Source organism: Saccostrea echinata, unplaced genomic scaffold (assembly GCF_033153115.1).
Source record: "Saccostrea echinata isolate AGI-Se365-2 ecotype Australia unplaced genomic scaffold, CSIRO_AGI_Sech_v1 ptg000056l, whole genome shotgun sequence".
In the NCBI taxonomy this organism is placed as follows: domain Eukaryota; kingdom Metazoa; phylum Mollusca; class Bivalvia; order Ostreida; family Ostreidae; genus Saccostrea; species Saccostrea echinata.
The window spans coordinates 15,411,763-15,430,968 of NW_026889805.1; the positions used below are offsets into that span (position 1 = coordinate 15,411,763).

At 35.1% G+C, this 19,206-nt stretch overlaps 1 protein-coding gene across 1 annotated transcript in view; it reads left to right on the forward strand.

The window, feature by feature from the left end:
- Positions 1–432: 432 nt before the first annotated feature.
- LOC133173027 (protein dachsous-like) overlaps positions 433–19,206 on the forward strand; it is a 31,001-nt gene continuing 12,227 nt past the window's right edge. Inside the window, exons 1-5 of the mRNA XM_061307907.1 lie at positions 433–2,235; positions 17,520–17,703; positions 17,917–18,150; positions 18,461–18,712; positions 18,931–19,097. Of these exons, the coding sequence (XP_061163891.1) occupies positions 505–2,235; positions 17,520–17,703; positions 17,917–18,150; positions 18,461–18,712; positions 18,931–19,097 (2,568 nt within the window). The 5' untranslated portion in view covers positions 433–504. The remainder of the gene's footprint in view (positions 2,236–17,519; positions 17,704–17,916; positions 18,151–18,460; positions 18,713–18,930; positions 19,098–19,206) is intronic.

Consider the following 19,206-nt stretch of genomic DNA (forward strand, 5'->3'; position numbering starts at 1 on the left):
AGTCGGACTGAGACAACACAACCACGTTACTGAATCGACTGAGGAGAAAAGAGTAAAAATGTAGTGTGTAATAGGAAATTTGAATTGTGTCGGTATCCTAATGGAAAGACACAGACATTCTCTGTGTGAAAGTGTTGTTTTAAGATATTACAGGTGTAGAAATATTGGAGTTTACGTTTGGACAGGTAGTCGGCTCAGCGTGTTGTCTTATTTACTGTGTAATGGTAAGGTTTGCAATTAGTCCTTTTGTCTCCCGCGGAGAAAATGGTTCATGATATTCAAAGGCTATCTATTTTAAACATTTAATGAATTTTCGACAATTTTGTTGAGCTGATTTTGACAATTGCAACAATTTAAACATGAGTAGTGTGGCTTATTTCGTGAAAAAGTGGTGAAGTTCAGGTCGTTGCTCACTATGGCTTCGCACTGAATCGAGGACTGAGACGAAAGTATTTTAACATTTTTAGAAGAAGTGAAGGCATTTGATCATGCTCATGCATCAGAATGAAACCTTGGAATAACAACTGTGTGTTGCTGCTGCTGACCTTCGTGTCAGCAGTACAAAGCCAGGGGGAAGTGACGCTGAAGTTTGATGTCATTGAAGAACAGGCTCCATTAACTTTCATAGGACAAATCAATGTGACTGCTTATCCACCACCTTACACCCCAATGCAAACTTCAGATGACATCAGTCTGGATACCCAGTCCGGACTAATCCGCACTGCCCGGAAGTTGGACAGAGAGACAAAATCAAACTATGAAATTGTGGTACTATCTTTTCATCCGGGTGGAATGACGACTATTCAGATTAGGATAAATGTCATTGACACAAATGACAATGTGCCATATTTTCCAAGTGGCAGCAAATCCCTGTCTCTCTCAGAAATGTCCCCCAATGGAAGCAAAGTCCACATTGGTAGTGTGAAAGATAAGGACATTGGGATCAATTCTGTCCAAAATACTGCCACCATTGTGAGTGGAAATCAAGACAATATGTTCAAACTGGAATCAAGATTACCATCAGCAACATTGTATTTGGACTTGGTATTAAATGGAAAGTTAGATTATGATAATGGTGTGAAAGAATATAGTTTGATCATTCAAGTAACTGATGGGGGAAATCCTCGACATACAGCGAATATTTTGGTAAATGTTAGTGTTGTTGATGCCAATGATAATGCTCCTGAATTTACACACACGAAATACTCGACAGTTATACCTGAAAGTATTCAGATTGGGGCTAGTATTGTAAAGGTCAGTGCTACAGACATTGATTCTGGGGAAAATGGGAAGATTACTTATCTACTGGATCGGCAGCGAGATCCAGAGGAACATTTTATCATTGAGCAAAATACGGGTATCATTAGAATCAACAAACAAGTGGACTACGAGCGTCAAAAACATTACGAGTTATCTGTGATTGCAAGAGACAATGGTTCCCAAACTTTAGAATCAAATGCAGTGGTAGAAGTTAACATCACAAATGTTAATGAACAACCAGCAAACATTAATCTTGTTTACCTGATAAAAGATAACAAAACATTTGAAAACGCAACAGTGGGGGACTACATCGCTCGCATCTCTGTCAGTGACCCCGATTCCCCAAACAATTACTATGCCAATGTTAACGTTACACTGCAAGGAGACAAGGGATATTTCGGCCTTGTGACAGATGACAGGGTGGTATACCGCATTAAAATCTTAAAACCCCTGGATAGAGAAAGCTATGCTAATTACAACCTGACAATTACAGCCGAAGACTCAGGCCCAAGTGGACCACCTTTGTTTGCAAGTAAATCTTTTACACTGATAGTAGAGGATGTAAATGACAATGCCCCAAAGTTCACAAAAACTATCTACACTGCTTCAGTTCCTGAACAAGCACCTGCTGGTTCATCTGTTGTCAGGGTTACAGCCAGTGACCCTGACCTCGGAGAAAATGCTCGTATCAGTTACAGCATAATATCCAATCCTTCATCCGACTCAGATTGGTTTCAAATTGATAGTTCAACTGGGTTGATCACCACTAAGAGTAGTTCGAACATTGACTGTGAGCACAATTCAAACCCCTGGATTACTGTGATTGCGACAGATCATGGAAGTCCACCCCAATCATCCACCGCCACCGTCAGTATCACCATTGATGATATCAACGACCTTGAACCAGTCTTTGAGAGGTCCTACTATGAGGCCATGGTTCCTGAAAATGTAGCTGTGGGTTTCTGTATCTTGACGGTAAGTTTCTTAATTGACTATCTTGTGGATTAGTTTATATTTGATTTATTATATTGAATCAAAAATTATCATGCAGAATTTTCCCCCTTTATTTTCATTGCAAACCAGTGTGCCCCAAGGAAATGTAAAAATTTAACAAATGATTGAAAAAGTGCAAACAGCTGGGTTTTGAAGTAAGATGGATTATTTTGGAAAGCCTGATGAATGGCCTGGTAGTGTTCTGTTGAATGTTGATTTTCCTCTCTCTAGATTTAATAGAATCCTTACACAGACACCTGCATTTGTTTGATTATTTTGTGTGTAAAGGGAAAATAAAAAGAACTCTTCATAGAGGAAAAATACACGTTTACCCTATATCAGTAATAATTCTTTAATTAAATTAGTTGCCTGGCTTTTACATGTTGTATGGCAAGATCAGCTAAGGACAAAGTCTAGCTGATGGAGTGTGGTTGATTAGAATCAATTGATTTGTTTAGTCTAACACTTACAGTCGCTGATGACTTCATGACTGTTATAGTGAATGGATTTTTAGCTTGTAAGAGAGGCTACACCCTGATGTTTCCCTGCTAACATGAAGAGCCATGCTTTGAAGTTGAGGAAAAAGAGTCTCTTTGGTCACATTAGTTGTTTTCCTTACAAGGCACTTTGATCGTGGTGAATTGGTAAAAAGGTGGGACGGTGGTTTTAATCTGACCCTAGGGGCAGTAGCTGTCATCTACTGCAGTCTATATGAAGCACCAAGAGAGAGGCTAGTATGACAGAGAAACAATAGAACATGTGTAGAAATGGCTATAATGGGTCAATGCGACCATCATGAAGTACTGTAAAAAATGTGACACAATCCATAATTAACTACTAAAACATACACATATATGACCATGATGAATGAAAATCAGTTCCTTAAAAAGCAATGATTGTTACTTAATGTGAAAGAACACCAAAAGATTTTTATTTTTGGATAACAAACTAATGTAAAAGTGGTTTCCACTTTTGGAAACAAGTGTTCAGGAAGATATTAGAATTAAAGGCAAAATAGAACTTGAAATGTTTTATTTACTATATTTAGACTGAATTTTCCTTTTGGACAACATCTCTTTTGCTTAAACTAGGCTCATTTAATCATGTGAATGTTTTACTTGGCAGTTCAAAGAATAACTTGTGTATATTAACTGCTACCAAACATGTTTCAAAGATTTTATCCACACATGCAGAAGAAAAGCATTGAGTTGTGTACAGAAAGGATTTTAATTTGTTCACATTATGTCTTTGTTGAAGGAATGTCTTCCATAGAGAGACCCAAGCAATAATCCCCGTACAAATATTCTGTTGACACTAGGGATAAAGGGGTACATCCAGTGGAGCAAACATGGATTCCGCATTACAGAGAAATGGTGTCTCACCGTGAGGGGTGACCAATATGGTCTGACTGTCCTTGGTCACCAAAAAAACAGGAATCGTGTAGTTTGGGCCTCTCCCAAGTATTGGGCAGTCTAACATAATCAAATTTTTGACATTTAGCTCTCCAATTCACTTGGAATGGTATTACACAAAAATTATTATGTCCATTATATTTAATCCTTTAGTGTTTTACAGGAAAGAAAGGAAAAGGCTTAACCAGTGTAGCCCCTTTGTTTATTTTCTTTTGTGTGGGCATTTAAGAGTTTTAATCATGTTAATACAAACTTTGGTAATTTTTATTGAAATTGTCCAACAGTTGAAAGTGTACTTTTTAGTTAAGGGGTCGCCCAGGTGCAGTCATGGACTTGGGGAGAATTCATTATGTCAACCCCTATAATCAAACCTTTTATCATAGGGGCCTGCAGTAAATAACAAAACAGAAGTCAACTAGGTAACAAATACTGATTATACAGGCGATAATGATGACTTCATGTTCTCAGCAAGACACCTACACAATAGAAACTCTCCTTAATGAGTATCATTAATTATCAAATTTCTAAGCATGTATTATAGTTAGTACTTGGTGACCGATTTCCTCAAATCAAAGAGTGTGATCAATAGGTAGATAAAAATATATTGACAGCTAATTGTGAGCTGTATACAATGTGCAATGAGACCCCTTAAACACTTTCTTCCTAAAATTTTTAAAATGTGGTTTAATAGAAAACCTTTTTGGGAAAAAATGTACCTCAAAAGAATTTTATTTAAACCTCAAATTTCTGTTACATTTTCAGGGTTATACTCATGTAATTTGAATACAACATAGTGATTCATATTTGAAACATTTAAATATGCATATGGTCACTTAACTGAGGGGGTAATGATCCTGTACCTATCTTTAATATTTTGAGCCAAAAAATCAGAATAAGAGTGCTAATTAAACTATTAAAGTTTATTTGCTGATTTGCCACCACTTAATAGATTCGATTACAGTTATATTAATGGTAAATACTTGAACATATACAGTCAAACCTTGTTATCTCAGACTCAAAGGGACTGATAAAAAAAAACTCAGATATCCAAGGATTTGAGATATTGAGGGTAAAATATATGAAGAAAAAATTTTGGGGACTTCGAAATCACTTTGACATATCCGTGGCATTTGAAATATCTGTGTTCGAGATACCAGAGTTCAGCTGTAATTACACTAGTAAATTTAAACTAAATGTTTTGTTTTGTTTTTATTGCAAAACACTGTGATTGTGAATTAATACAGAAGAGCATACACTTCAAAACCTGTAAATATATTTGTCATGAGTTTGTTATAATGCTTGACAGGACTCTTTGTTTACTTGCTTATTCACCATCGTAAAATTAATGGCATACACATGTGCATTAGACATTTGTCCAGGTAGAGTCAGATGAAAGATGAAGCCGTGACGGATGACAAACGACGTAAATTACCAGGTGCCCGGCTCCCAGCATTCCCTCCTGTTGTTTCCATTATTCAGATCGCGGTCAGTTCTTCCCTAGTCCATTTGACCATGTTTGTCCATGCCTTTGTCAATATCGAATATTCTTCAAATCGGCTGAAAAATCAATTTTACGGGAACTCAGACAACAGACCTTTCTGACTGATTTAATACAAACATAAAATTTCTCAAACTACGATAAATTTTCTGTCTCTCTTAAAATTCTTTTCTTCACCTTTTCTGCAGCCATGGCAATGGCTAAATGGGTCTATGCATTTATTTTGTTTAAAAAGTATTTCAAAAGGCAAAGGCGGTTCATTGAATAAAATTCAGAATGAGAACCCTTTCCTTAATAGGGGCAGTTTGGTAATTAACCTTAGTCTGGTCTAGACTTCCTGTGATTTTATTGCCTGCATTATTTGTGCAACAAAAGATCCATTTGATTGAGGCAGAGAGGTCCTGTTGAGAAAGTATGTGATACCAATGTATATCTATATTGCATTAATCAAGGTAGAAATTTAGGTTGAAAAGAGTTTTAATATCAATGCATTTTTTCCTTTGAAAATCAAGTTGTTGTGTGGACACTTGATCATCAACATATTTTGTCATGAAAGCATCTTTAAAATATTTGTTAAAATATTTATATAAATTTACTAGTTACTCAGTAAATTTCTGAAATTGAGGGGGTTGAGATGGGGGGAAAAAAGATGCCATTGAATCTTGTATAGCATATAGTTTTTGCAGGATTTAACATTTATATTAAAATATGCAGTTATGCTGAATTTCCAGTGGTGGCTTAGTAAAGTTGCATGGTCTCTAGGAGCTAAAGGTCCCAGTGATGGGTTAATCCCCCCAATCCTATTAGGAACATTATTCTATAAGAGGGCTGCTCAAACAAATTGCTCTTTTGGGTTACACATGGGGAAGCATGTCACAGAGTAATCACTTTGTGGCCAGCCTCCATAAAATTCACACTGAGTTGGTTAGTGGTGTGTTCATAACTCCCTAAATCCTTTTTTTCTTTGTCACATAGATAATGTTAGGAGAACCTGAGGATCTAAAAGATGTAGGGTTTATTAGATGGTCATCAAGATAGGTGTCCAGTTAACATGGTTAAGGTCAACAAATGGCCGATGATCTCTGTCTGCAGACACTACTGATATTTTGTTTAAGTTGTGAAAAAATCAAGTTTGCTTAATTATATATAGTTATGTTATTTGAAAATGAAATATAGTACATGTAGTACCGATAAAAGAGGTTGAGGGATTTAAAAAATCAATTAGTTTGTATTTATTTTTTTTTTATTATTATTATTTTTTTTTATTATGTGAAAGTAACCAAAAAGTGTGCCCTTAGTCCTTACATGAATAAAGTATTTTTTGATGTAATTCACACCCTGTATCAAGATCTGAGGAAATTCAGATGTTATAATGTTGAAAGCTAATTATGCTGTGGTTGGTTGCAGTTTTACAGATTCCAGCTGAATAATTCATTTTGTATGCATAATGTATTATTTGAGATATACAGCTCAGTAGTTAGGAGATATTTGGACGTTTATACTAAATGACCCTTTTAACAGAGATTTGGATGCCAGGCAGGTTCTCGACAGATTCTCTTAAAGGTCGCTGATTGAAATTCAATCTGCCATATGTATCATTGACAAAGTCTCGATGATGGCCAGATCAGATATTAGATATAGCTTATAAGCTCAAGCTATAATGAGCAGTGTCACAAAAGCTCTCCATATTCTGCACACAAATACAGCTCTTGTTTTGTAAGACATGTGACACTCTCATTTGTATGCCTGAAAAAACGTCTTGATTTGCCTTTAGTTCATATTGTTCTCACACCGGTCGGAATATCTTATACCTTATTATTCAGAAGCTTGAAAGAGATCAGTAAGATATTTAGCCATCTCCAACTTCACTCGATTATGTTTGTTAAATGAGGCAGACATATTTCAATTTTTGACAATGCATGTATAGGTTTCAACAATTTTACATGTGCAAATATTAGAATGTCGGTTGAATTTTGTGTGGCTGGTGCGTGTGATCTGAGAACTGCTTTGATAATATATATGTAAAGCTTCCATTACACTATCATATTGACAATATTGTGGAAAGAAAAAGGCAAGATTCCAACATTACAAAAGATGATGAAGTCAAGGACATGCTTTTTATGACTGGAAACAATATGCTTTCTCTGCTTTCAGCAGTCATTTCCTTTTCTTTCTGATGCAGTTGTTAATCCATAAATTTAGTATCCACCAATTGTTTGCTTTTGACTCAGCAGAATTCATTGTGAAAGGATATGGAGAAATTAGTAAAATGATGAATGGGAAGCTGATGCTTGTATAGGAGATTACTATCAATACATACCTGTCAAGACAAGGACCTGGTTACTGTTTTATATCTGACTTCATGGTGTCCTTTTAGGGGCATGCAGTATGAGTTTTATGGCAAAATTTTGATGTGTCACTGCGAGCTAGACAGGATTTACAGTGACCCATGCCATGAAAAAATCCTGAGTACATGAAAACTACTGAGCTGTCCTCCATAAAAAAAATTATGTCACCCATTAAATTCTGTTGTAATTGTCACATTCTGTTTTTTGGTAAGAATAAGATGTTTAAAGCAATAGGTAATGCATTTTTGCTGACAAGTTTTAGATAACTCTTTCAGTGACAAATGAGAGGTTTATATTGGGAAGACGTGATTTATCTTAATTCAATCATCTTTTTGATAAGTAACTTTGATTTTACAATGGTTTTGTAAGGACTAGTCAGTTAAAATAAAGGAGGTGATCGAGAGTTTTGTTGGCACAAATTATATTTTCCATATACATTTTGGAAGAAGTTTTTGCATGGAGATGATGGAACTCCTTTGGCATACTGGAACTCGATTGTATTTAAAGCACTCTGAATTAGTTGTTTTGGTAGAATCGTTTTGAAATCAAGAAACAGATTTTTTTTGCGTAAACTCGGTAATAAACACATATTATCTGAACCACAGCATTTGCCTGAACAGAAATTAATAATCAGAGAGAAAGATGCAGAGATATTAACTTTATTGGTATGAATTCTTGCAAAAAAAAAAATGCGTACAGGAATACATTTCAACAGTGATGACTAGTATATAAACCTTAGGCGTTACTATTTTATTATCTCTTTCTATACATACCAGGGTATTTGCCATTTATCTTGAGTAGCTGTTTGATTTCTGATTACATGAGAGACTATAATTCACAAGGATTGGTGTTTCAGAATTTAGAGTTATGACAGGGACCATAGAATTAGATTAGTACTATTAGAGTACCCACTTAAAGAGAGATGTCAACACCTGTTACTAGTACATAGTGGACCATGTTACAGCATTCCAAGTCCTCAGACAGTTAAAACCCATGACAGACTTGCCTTTAATAGACTTGGATAATTTACATGGTCCGATAAGGTGGGCACCTTACAGAGTAAAGGGGGGCACCTGCCGGGGCATGCACATGGTTCACACCTTTCTCCAGTAGTTGCAATGTCCAAATGCGTACAAATGTCACAAGTGATTGCCAATTCTGTTATGCCTTTGTGAGGCCTCGGGTGCTTTATGGCTTTAATATTTGTCTTGGGTAGATAAAAATCTCTCTGCCGTATTTCACTATGAGTGATCAATAGAATAAAGAACTTTTGGGAATGATATTTAGGAAGATAATTACAGGGTACCTCTCTCGATCCAACCTCACATTTCCAAAAAATTCCTCCCAATCACTAAACCTGATCAAATGTAAACCAGGAAAGATTTAGGGGACGTTAGATTACAGGGCCACAGTTTATGAAATTAACCTAATATCAGAATGTGTTATTACTAAGTGTATGTGTGTTCCTTGTTCATTTGAGATTGAACAAAAGTAAAACTGTCTTCTTTTTCTTTGTGTTAAATAACAAAAAATCTGTGAAACTTTGAAACAATTGTATTTTTAGTATAACAAAATCAGTAAAAACAGTATCCTGACAAATTTTAAAGTGTGGCATTGTGAGTATCTGAAATATTTGTGTATGCGAGGTATTACAAGTAAATGTTACAATTTTACCTCTATAGAGAGTGCATTTTAAGCTTTATTACTTTCAAAATACAGTCAAAATTTTGACTACCAGAAACTTATAATGAACCCCTGTGCTTAACACATTTACATGAATATGTGAATCTATTAGAACCAGTGATTTAGCACTTAGTGCTGATAGCATACCCTCAATTATATGTATACAGCGGCAACCTTCAATCATTTTAATATGCTATTATGCTTACAAAAACTTTTTTCATCCAAACTGCAGTTCACTGAAGATTAGGCAATTAGATTAAAAACGTTTGGCTTCACAGCCAATATGATTCATTTAAATCCAGTCATTTTTACCCTGGGGAATTTTTATTTCAAATGTTCTAGGCAGTAATTTGAAAAGATTGACTTTAAAACTTTTATCCCACAAAAATTGAAAATTTAGCAATATTAAGGATGATCATAAGATTAAAATATTTCTCCATTTAAGACTTAAGAGCACCCACTGCGTGCGAAAACAAGATTCCGATTAAGGAGGGATATTAAAGAAAAATCTTCTCTAACCAAAGACTTCAATCTTTAAATTCATAGGAATGTTCAGAATGGGGAGATTTTGGTCAATCTGAATTTCCCTTGCTAGAAATATGGAAGAAATGAGGGCATTAAAACAGCTAAGGTCTTTCATCTCCCATTGTTTAACAGGCAATACCTGTCTATTTTGCTCCAATCAGAAGGTGCAACTTAATCCAAAAATTGGACTGTATGGTTTAAGTAGTCTCCTGGGTGTGAATCTGCCGTTTGTTGGTTTGTTGCGTGTTGTGGATTAGTTTTATTTCTGTATACTGGCTCTGTTATAGGAGCCAGACGTAGAGATTTTATGGAATTTTAATCATAGATACATAAGCCATGTACCTCAACAAACCTATCAGATTTACAGTTGTGGTAATGCAAGAAGTGGCCCCCAAATCCAGGCTTTGTCACAGAGATGCTAAAAGCTTCAGTGGGTTTGCCGTCTCTAAGTGGGCAACTTTTCTTGACAGAAAGTATCTGTTTACTTGTTAGGCCGTCATTTAGATTTAATCAAGTCACAGTTGACATTATAAAGAATGATCTTGCATATCAACTTCTTAAAACGTTGGTTATGTTTTACATTTCAAAAAAACAGTATGGTAACCCAACAACAGGCCACAACCACTTCCCCTGGTATCAATAGAGATGCGATAATTAAGTGGAATTTTACTTAATTCTAACGGTTCTGTACTGGACATGCCCACCATCTGAAGTATAAGAAACATCCAGTGGAAAGTTGCATATATTTTCAGATATGGAAACCCATACTACATTAACATATTAGCATTTTCTTTTAACATTAGAGTTTGTGTGTCAGCCTGTGTCTCAGACAGACATGGGAGCATTCCGACCACCTTGTTTACCCGCAGACACCCAGAATGGCTGAGTCGTCACTGTGCTATCTCTGTTTAGTCATGTTCACGATTGTCCTTTTCCTCTGGAAGCTTTTAAATTTTGCTTGTTGCCTCATTTAGGGTTTAAGACAAATAAGCTTGGGTGGTTAATCGTTTTAGCTTTCTCCGGTAATCAGTAAAATAGTTTTTAAGTCTAGATGTAATGCTATCAAAATACATCACCAGATAGGGATGTCTGTTTGGAATTTAGAATCTTGGGGAGAAAAGAATTGAAAACATTTTATTTGTCAAGTGTAGAAAGTAAAAATGTTAAGTTTTCTAGGCATAAAATATTGGTTCTGTGGTAGACAAACAGATAATTTCAGGAGATGAATGAATTTTGGGTCTACTTTATTGGTAGGGTGGTGCAATGCAATAGAATGATTTCAGCAGTCAGTAATGATTTTCAGAACATTAACTATGGAGGAAGTGTCAGGGTATATTTCACATGTTCTATAGATCTCTCAGCCCTGACAGCTGGGGGTAAAGAAGGATGAAAGACAAGGCTAAATGGACCATGCTTTTTTCTTTTCAATGATATCTGGAGATTTGATTTGTTTTGTAAATACTATTAAGAATTTTTCTATGTCTGTGTAAGTTATATAGGTGGTTTTATGTAAGGAACTGAATAGACTTTGAAGTCATAAATCAGATGTCATGGCCAGAGTTTTGGCATAGGTAAAATCTTGGAGGTTTTTTTTTCATTGATTCTCATGCATTTTGTTACATCAAATTATTCATTTATTTTATTTGAAGTTTCCTTTGAGATGGAATAAATGAAATTGACTCAGACTATTTGTAAATTTTGAATATACATGTAAATTCATTTATGCGGAAATAAAAGCTCTGCCGGGGTACTTTTGCAGAAAAAATGGCACTTGAGCATGTTCTTTATCCTGAAAAGTTTCATTTACAAGGGTGAGGGAAATAAAATTTTCTGTACAGGCATTGAAATTAGGATTAAGGGACAAGGAATTTTGTTGGCAATGTATCCATTTTGCACATTTTATCACACTCTTATGTTGACAATTTAGATATATGAATTTCAGAAGTGTGTGAATGCATTGCTGTTCCATCATAAATCACACTGATATTCAGAGGACTACACCAGGCACAAAAACCTCCTTACAGGCAAAATGATATCTTGTATAGCCAGGGTAGCCAGGGTTTAAAAAAGAAAATAAAAATATTTAAGAATGAGGAATTTTGAGTAGAGTAAATGGAAGTCATAAACAGTGAGCCTTCTTTTGTTGCTTGCAGCGGATCTCCATTGCTTGTCACATTAAAACACACTCCATTATCAACAATTTACTCTATTGATAAAAATCATCTTTAAAAACATTTCAGTGAAAGGTTTTATTTGACCTATATATTGCTTTAGTTGAAAAGAGGATCTCTCTGGCCAGAACTCATTTGAAAGATTTGATCTAAAACTTGTATATTGTCCGCTGCTGGGAGTCAAAGTTGAAATTATTATTTTTTTAAATAACTTTTAATGCATTGCCTGTGGCTATGATGTTATGTCTGTAACAAACAACTTTAAAGTCATTTCCTCTGAAATATTCATTACCCTGTCCAAGTATGCAAATTTACATCAGTAAAACACAAAAGACAGTGCTCTGGGCATGGAGATGACCATAAACTGTTTTAAGCCTTTGTCTTGTGGCTTTCTTTTATTTCTGTTGTAAAATGATGTTTCTTTGTATCTAAACAGTTTATTATCCTGTGAACAGTAGTTTAATGCTCACCTAAGCTGAGAATACTGATGTAAATGATAAGTCAAACATATTTCCTAGAGGGAACCAGGTATTGCTATAAAAAACATTGATATTCTTCATAATTTTATGCATTAGGTGTGATTTAATTTATGTGACCTTAGATTACAAATATTGCATGGCAATCAGTTTAAGCTGATTTCGTATACAATTGCTGGCAGAATATGATATTCCCATGTTAATTATTGTACAAGACTCATTAAATATTTATGACATTTATAGAAATAATCTAATTTTTAGATTTTGCTGTTATAGCAACATTGCACTTAGACATGCAATCCATGAATACTTTGAAGTTGATATGACAGTTTATTTTGTACAGACATTTTTTCATTGTTTCCGCAAAACCTGGGAAACTGCACTTAGAATTTGGACAGGTATGCCTGGTATCTTCCCCATGTTTTCATGCAGTACCTCTGTTTATTCCTGTGTGTCAAATGAAGAGAGGAACAGTCAATATTTGTTATCTGATGTCACAAGATTACCTAAGCTTTAATTACCCAGTCAATATTTGTCCTTAACACACCATTACAGGGTTTCATTGAGGACATTGTCCAGGCTTCCTGTCCTTTTCTAATAGTTATCCTCCAACCAAACACATACCCAAAGACAAACTGTCAAACAAGATGTCAGTCAGTAATTATGCAATAGTGATTCTGAGATTATTTTTTTTTTTGACTGAAGTTTCTGGCCTGGATAGAATTTCACAAGCAATTGATACTCAGAGATAGACAAAGACCTTTATACAAAATAAGTTCAAATAAACAAATGTCTGTAAAATGTTTCCTTACCAATAATACCCCTAACACTGTAAAGGGAATTAACTGGAGACATCGAGTGTGTGTCCCCTTAAGAGAAAATCTTAACAGGAATGCTGTAAGTTCTGTTAAAGCTTCCAATATTTGATGAATAATTAAATTCTTAAAAGAGATTTTTTAAACACAAGCCCATTAAGTCACATGAGTTGTTTGTTAAAGAAATGATGTCCTTCAGCAGAATAAAAGTTAATATCCTAGCGGGGTAAGTGGTAGCTATTGAAAGAGCTATGCAAATTATCTTTGGTAATGCAGTCCTCGTGTTTAAGAAATATCTGTCTTTTTTTCTAAAGACAGCTTTTGTGAAGTGCCCATTTATTTACCTAGTATGTCTTTGAATCCAAAAAGCTTGGAAATACCTGGCAGTGCAAGTAGATATGGTTAAAATAAACAATTCTGAAATACGTGGTACTCAATCACAACCACCACAGACAGATTAAATATTGCCGAATTTCTTATGTCTCTAATGGCAAATTCCCTAGGCATGAAATTGATATCATCATTTTTTATTTCACGTGAATGTTAAAAAAAAAATTGTATTCAAGTTTTGGTATATTTCAAAATGATAAGGCAATACAAATATTGACATTATTACTGTCTATATCTGAAAAGTGCAGAAAGCCTGATAAAGAGTGTCGAAAATATAGAATTGCAGGAGTGCAAATAGGTGTCAGTTTGCAGGAAGGTTTAAAAATGGAACTCAAAATTTGAATGCAACATTTTGATGTTTTAAAGGAATTTAGGTAGAGTTTTGAAACAATGAAAATGAAACATTCCATGAAATCTTTTAACAACAGTTGGTATGGTCATGCGGCGATAAATCCACAAAAGACTCAAACATCCTCTACAGTTTAAACCTACCGATAAACAATAGTGTGTTGACAATGTACATGACTGATAATATTAGTCATATTCTGTGTGAAATATATCGTATTTCTCAGAACATCCGATTTATAAAAATCTGTAACATTGAATGTATTATTAAAATACATCTTAAGTAATTTTATAATTTGTTTTGAATACATTTCCATATGGGTACATATATATTTACTTTTTAACTTTGCATTGAGAATTGAATGGTAAATTTATGAAGTCCACTGGGATTAGAGATAATCTTTTATTTGGTGAGAGTTGTAGTGGTAGCTGAGTCCCAGTAATTCCTTCTCAGGTCTATATACAAGAGGATCAGGCTAGCCTTTGTTATTGGACAGACCCAGATCTAGGCTTCAGTTCAGCCATAATGACTTCCCCTTCTATATAAGCATGGCACATATTAGAAGTACCAACCAAAATTGCTGTATGAGGAAAGTTGGTAGTTGATTTAAACGAGTACTTGTTTAGGAACTTATACCTGTTCTATATAGTATTGATTTATCGACACCTCGAATCAATTCTTCATACAAAGCCTGGGGTGAACCGGTTTGACAGTGTCCAAATGCCGGCCAAATTTACCCAAGGAATTTGAAAGCAGTTTACAGAAATATTAAAAGAACAAAAAACGAATAATCTGGCTTTTGTTGGAATGCTGTAAGTTTTAACATAGATATCAGTGTCTTCAAAAGCCCTATTTAAACACCCAGTAAATTTCATTATATGATGTTCAGAGAACATAAAACAAATACTGGACTAAGCTTGAGTACACGATCAATATAGATCATACAAATAATTCCTGTCAGTAGGGGGTGATTTTATGTTACTCAAATACTAATATATTTCACTCTAGAACCTCACCAAGTTTTGATATATTAAAAACTTCAGAGTTTATTTTTCTTGCACATCTGTCACAAGTTAGAAAGCCTGTTTATAAATTCTGTGACCTGCCACTTCATTTGCAGATCAACCCTTGACTAATGATCTGTAATTTACTATAAACTATCATCTTCCCTTGCGCTGTTGGAGGAGGGTTGGAGTGAATTTTCCTCACAGTTTCGGCATTTTTCTGGCTTCCATCACACATTTTGCATTCTTTGACAGCTTTTATTTCTCAAGTATTCTGAATATTGCTCTTGAAGTGTGCCCAAAACATCATGTTAACATGCCATTGTCAACCTTATGCATCATAGAGAACAATTTTTGTTAATTGGGTATAAACTGGTTCAGTGCACACAGAGTATTTCAAAAGAAAATTACATATGTAACATCAAAAATTGGAGAGAATATAAATCATTTTAGAAGTGGTACGGAAATGAGGGATCACCTGTGATACAATTATTCTCCTATTAACACACCTTGTTCATGCACTGTAAGCTTGGGAAAAGGATCAAACTTGTAAACCATATGTTCTTTGTACAAAAAAACTTCTAGACTGTATACTTTATTTTCAAGATGTTTATAATCTCTGCAAAATGTAAGTGTATCACATCAAAAAGCCAAACAAATTAAGGCTGCATTGAAGCCATGGTTGCCAGGGTACACAATCCTTTTTCAAACTTCATTGTTGATGCTCCTGTAATCCACCAATTTAAAAGATTCTTTAGAAGTCCCAAGAAGATCAATTCATTGAATCAGTGCAACAAATTACTGTGAAATTTATCATAAACAAAATCATATGGGTAAAACATTCAAAATAATAACAATTTAGAGACCTTGATGGAAACATTTGATGTCTGATTTACCACAGGGTTTGCAATCTGGTGTTTGATTTTTTTCTATGGTTTCATAAAAATGATCCCCATTTTGGCAAGGAAACCCCTTCTGATGGTTGATGTGAAGCAATAAGATTTATCACCAAATCTTTCATAAAAAGGGGAAAGTTTTGAGGAGAATTTGGTGTCTGACATGGGAAAGTGCTTCTTCTGATAGAGAGGTGCTGATGGATGTCTGTGTTCTGTGATGAACTCCCTAATGATGGTAAACAGAGCCAAAAGGAAGAGTTATCTCCCTTCCATTAATGGAGACACTGATTTATCTCCCTTGAGATTGATGATGTATATATCAGCTTCCTGACATATTTAACCATTACATTTTATGAGAAATCTCATTTATTTGGAGATTCTTTTAATCACACCAAATATTTTGGAATGAATGTGCATTTGACTTTTTTCACACATAAGTGCAGAATGTCAGATCCTTTTACAGCCTAATCAGGTGTAACTATAGAATACGTTTGTTGTCAAGCCAGTGGAATGTCCATTTGTTGCCAAAATGTTTATCATTGTTTAAAATCAACCACAAAGACTAAATTTGAAGTAATGAAGGTATAATGACTTTGTTGGTTTTGTTTTGTGAAAGAGAGTTGATATTGAGGTACAAGCAGACTCAAGGTTGTAGGTAATAACAGGATTAGCATTTCACAATTACCAGAGCTACCTCCAACGTCTTCCCCCATTATCCATAAAAGTCCTGCCAAAACGTTGAATACAAAAAGCTTCAGAATGATCTCTTATCTACCTATTGCTGAACTGTAATTGGGTAATTGAGACTTAAGTCAGTTTTTGCTGTTAAAGTGAAAAACTAACGGTAAAAGTCAGAATATGATCTGATAATGTTGAGGCAATCAATAATCATGACAAATCAAAAAGATACCAGTATTTTAAGAGCCTGCTGAATTAAATGTGTTCATTGATTGTATGATAGAAAGGAATGCAAAATCTGATGGATGAGGTAATTGGACCACTGTCAGATTTTGCAGAGCTGTTTGTGGACACAGGGGCCTGAACTCTGTGATAAAGACTCCGAGTTAAGAGTGATGTCATGGAAGTTAAGATTGGGAGTACAATCTGTCTTATTGTCAGCAATACACACTGAGTCTTTGTTCACCTGAAACCAAACTACATAATGACACCTATCACCTTAAAAGACCTGAGGATTGTGATGAAGGACATTAAATCTCAGTATATAGCTCCTAGTTATAACTGGATAATGGGTATATCCCTTCTCTGGCCATTAACTTTAATTTTACTCCACTTTACACTTTATTTTGTGGTTCCCTCAATTCAAATAAGATGGGTGGAATGTTCGATAATGTTTATTTTTTCTGTCAGTATGTCTGATTTTGATGGCTCCATGAATTGTCCCCCTGTCCTCCTTACCTTGGAGAGGTAAACTGAACTGCTTTTAACATCTTTGAATGGAGGCAAGGGTGTTACTGAAATGTGAAAGGGTCGCTGACATTTTTCATCTTAAAAGCATGAACAAGAAAGCAAATATTTGTAAAAATTAGAAAGCCGGATGATTTCTTTGTGCACTCCTCTTTATGATAAAGAGTGTCAACATTTCAGTATAAATAATTTCATTTAACCAACTTTCAATAACAAAGTGAATTTTTTTTTGGAGGAAAGATTTTGTCACATTCAAGCTAACTATCTTTTGTTTTAGGTCTCTGCAAATGATCCAGATTGTCAGGGTAGAATCCAGAATTTGATTCAATACCGTCTAGACAATTCCTCGGTCTCCCAGAACTTTAATGTGAGCACCACCAGTGGACAAATCTGTGTTAGACAGGCTCTTGACTTTGAGACCAAACAAAGCCATGAATTCACAGTTTTTGCAAAAGATGCTGGTAAGATCAAATTTTGTTTCTCTATGGCAAAAAAACCCCCACAAGCATTGTTAATATCACACTCTGTTTTTTTGGCTTTTGGCTTTAGGTTTATTTTTTTGTGACCACATTAACAGAAAGAACCACAATGTAGTGAAGATAAATTGACATTTTTATGGACTGACATCTTACAGACACATACTGAGGTAATCACACATTATTTGTTATTTATAGGTAACCTTGAGAGCAGTGCTGTAGTGAAGGTCAGCCTTACTGATGTCAATGACAATCACCCTGAGTTTTACCCACAGAACTACAGCATTAATGTGGATCTGTCTGAAGCCCAGGCGGGGACCACCATCGTGAGGGTTCAGGCCCAGGACCCTGATAGTGGCAGTGACGGGAGTGTTCAGTACAGTATTACCGCTGGCAATGACAGGGGCTACTTCAGTATCACAACCAATTCAGGTATACTCCATGATGAAGAAACCATAAATTTGATAAATTAATGATATATACTTAAATTCAATGCACCCAATCTTGACTATTTTATCAGATCAGTGATCAGTCACAAATCTGAGTAAACACATTACTGATTCTGATAATCTAAAGAAACATTCTATTTATTTCCAACCTGGTATTCATAAAGATTATTGTAAATTTATGATATTGCAATATTTCAAGTCACTTACATATGATGTTGATGAAAAACAAAGACAATGTGAAATCTAATTTGATTTAATAAATCTAACAAGATTTGATAATTTTGTTTTTATAGGTCGTATCTATCTGGCTTCTTCCCTGCCCTCAGAAGAAAAAGTCTACACCTTGGAGGTAACTGGAACAGATGGTGGGGGTCTGACATCTAAAATCCCTGCCCATGTCTATGTCAGTATCACGGGACAGAATTCCCACCCACCAGTGTTTGGTAACCTGACCTATAGCTTCTCTGTACCTGAGGACACTGTCCATGGAACTACTGTGGGAACCATACATGCTACAGTTCAACCTATCAATGGGGTGACACCAGGTAATAAAACTAAAGAATCTCAATAGGGATATCACCATAATGTTGAAAATATTTTGCTCATCTTGATTTCATTTTCCAAAAAGATCAATTAAACATAGAACATAAACCTAGAATATTTTACATGTTTTTAGTGTGTTTTTAATTTTTTTTTTTATTTGATATACATTTTTGTATGATAAAAAAAATTGATTATAATTTTTTTTTCTTTTTTTCAATAGTTGTGAAATATTCAATTGCCTCTGGTGATAAGACTGGACTGTTTGCCATCAATGACAGGACTGGAGTGATATCAAGCACCAAGTCCCTGGACCACGAGTCCCAGCCATTTGTCCTCCTCAGCATTAGGGCCGAGGCTGGTGACCCTCCCACGTTTGGCACAGCTCAGGTTTGCCTGTTTCCTTCTTCTAACTGAATGGAAATATAATTACAACAATTATGCAGTATGCACTAAAGCTGTTCTCATATAGGATATTATTTGGAACTGCTGAAAAAAG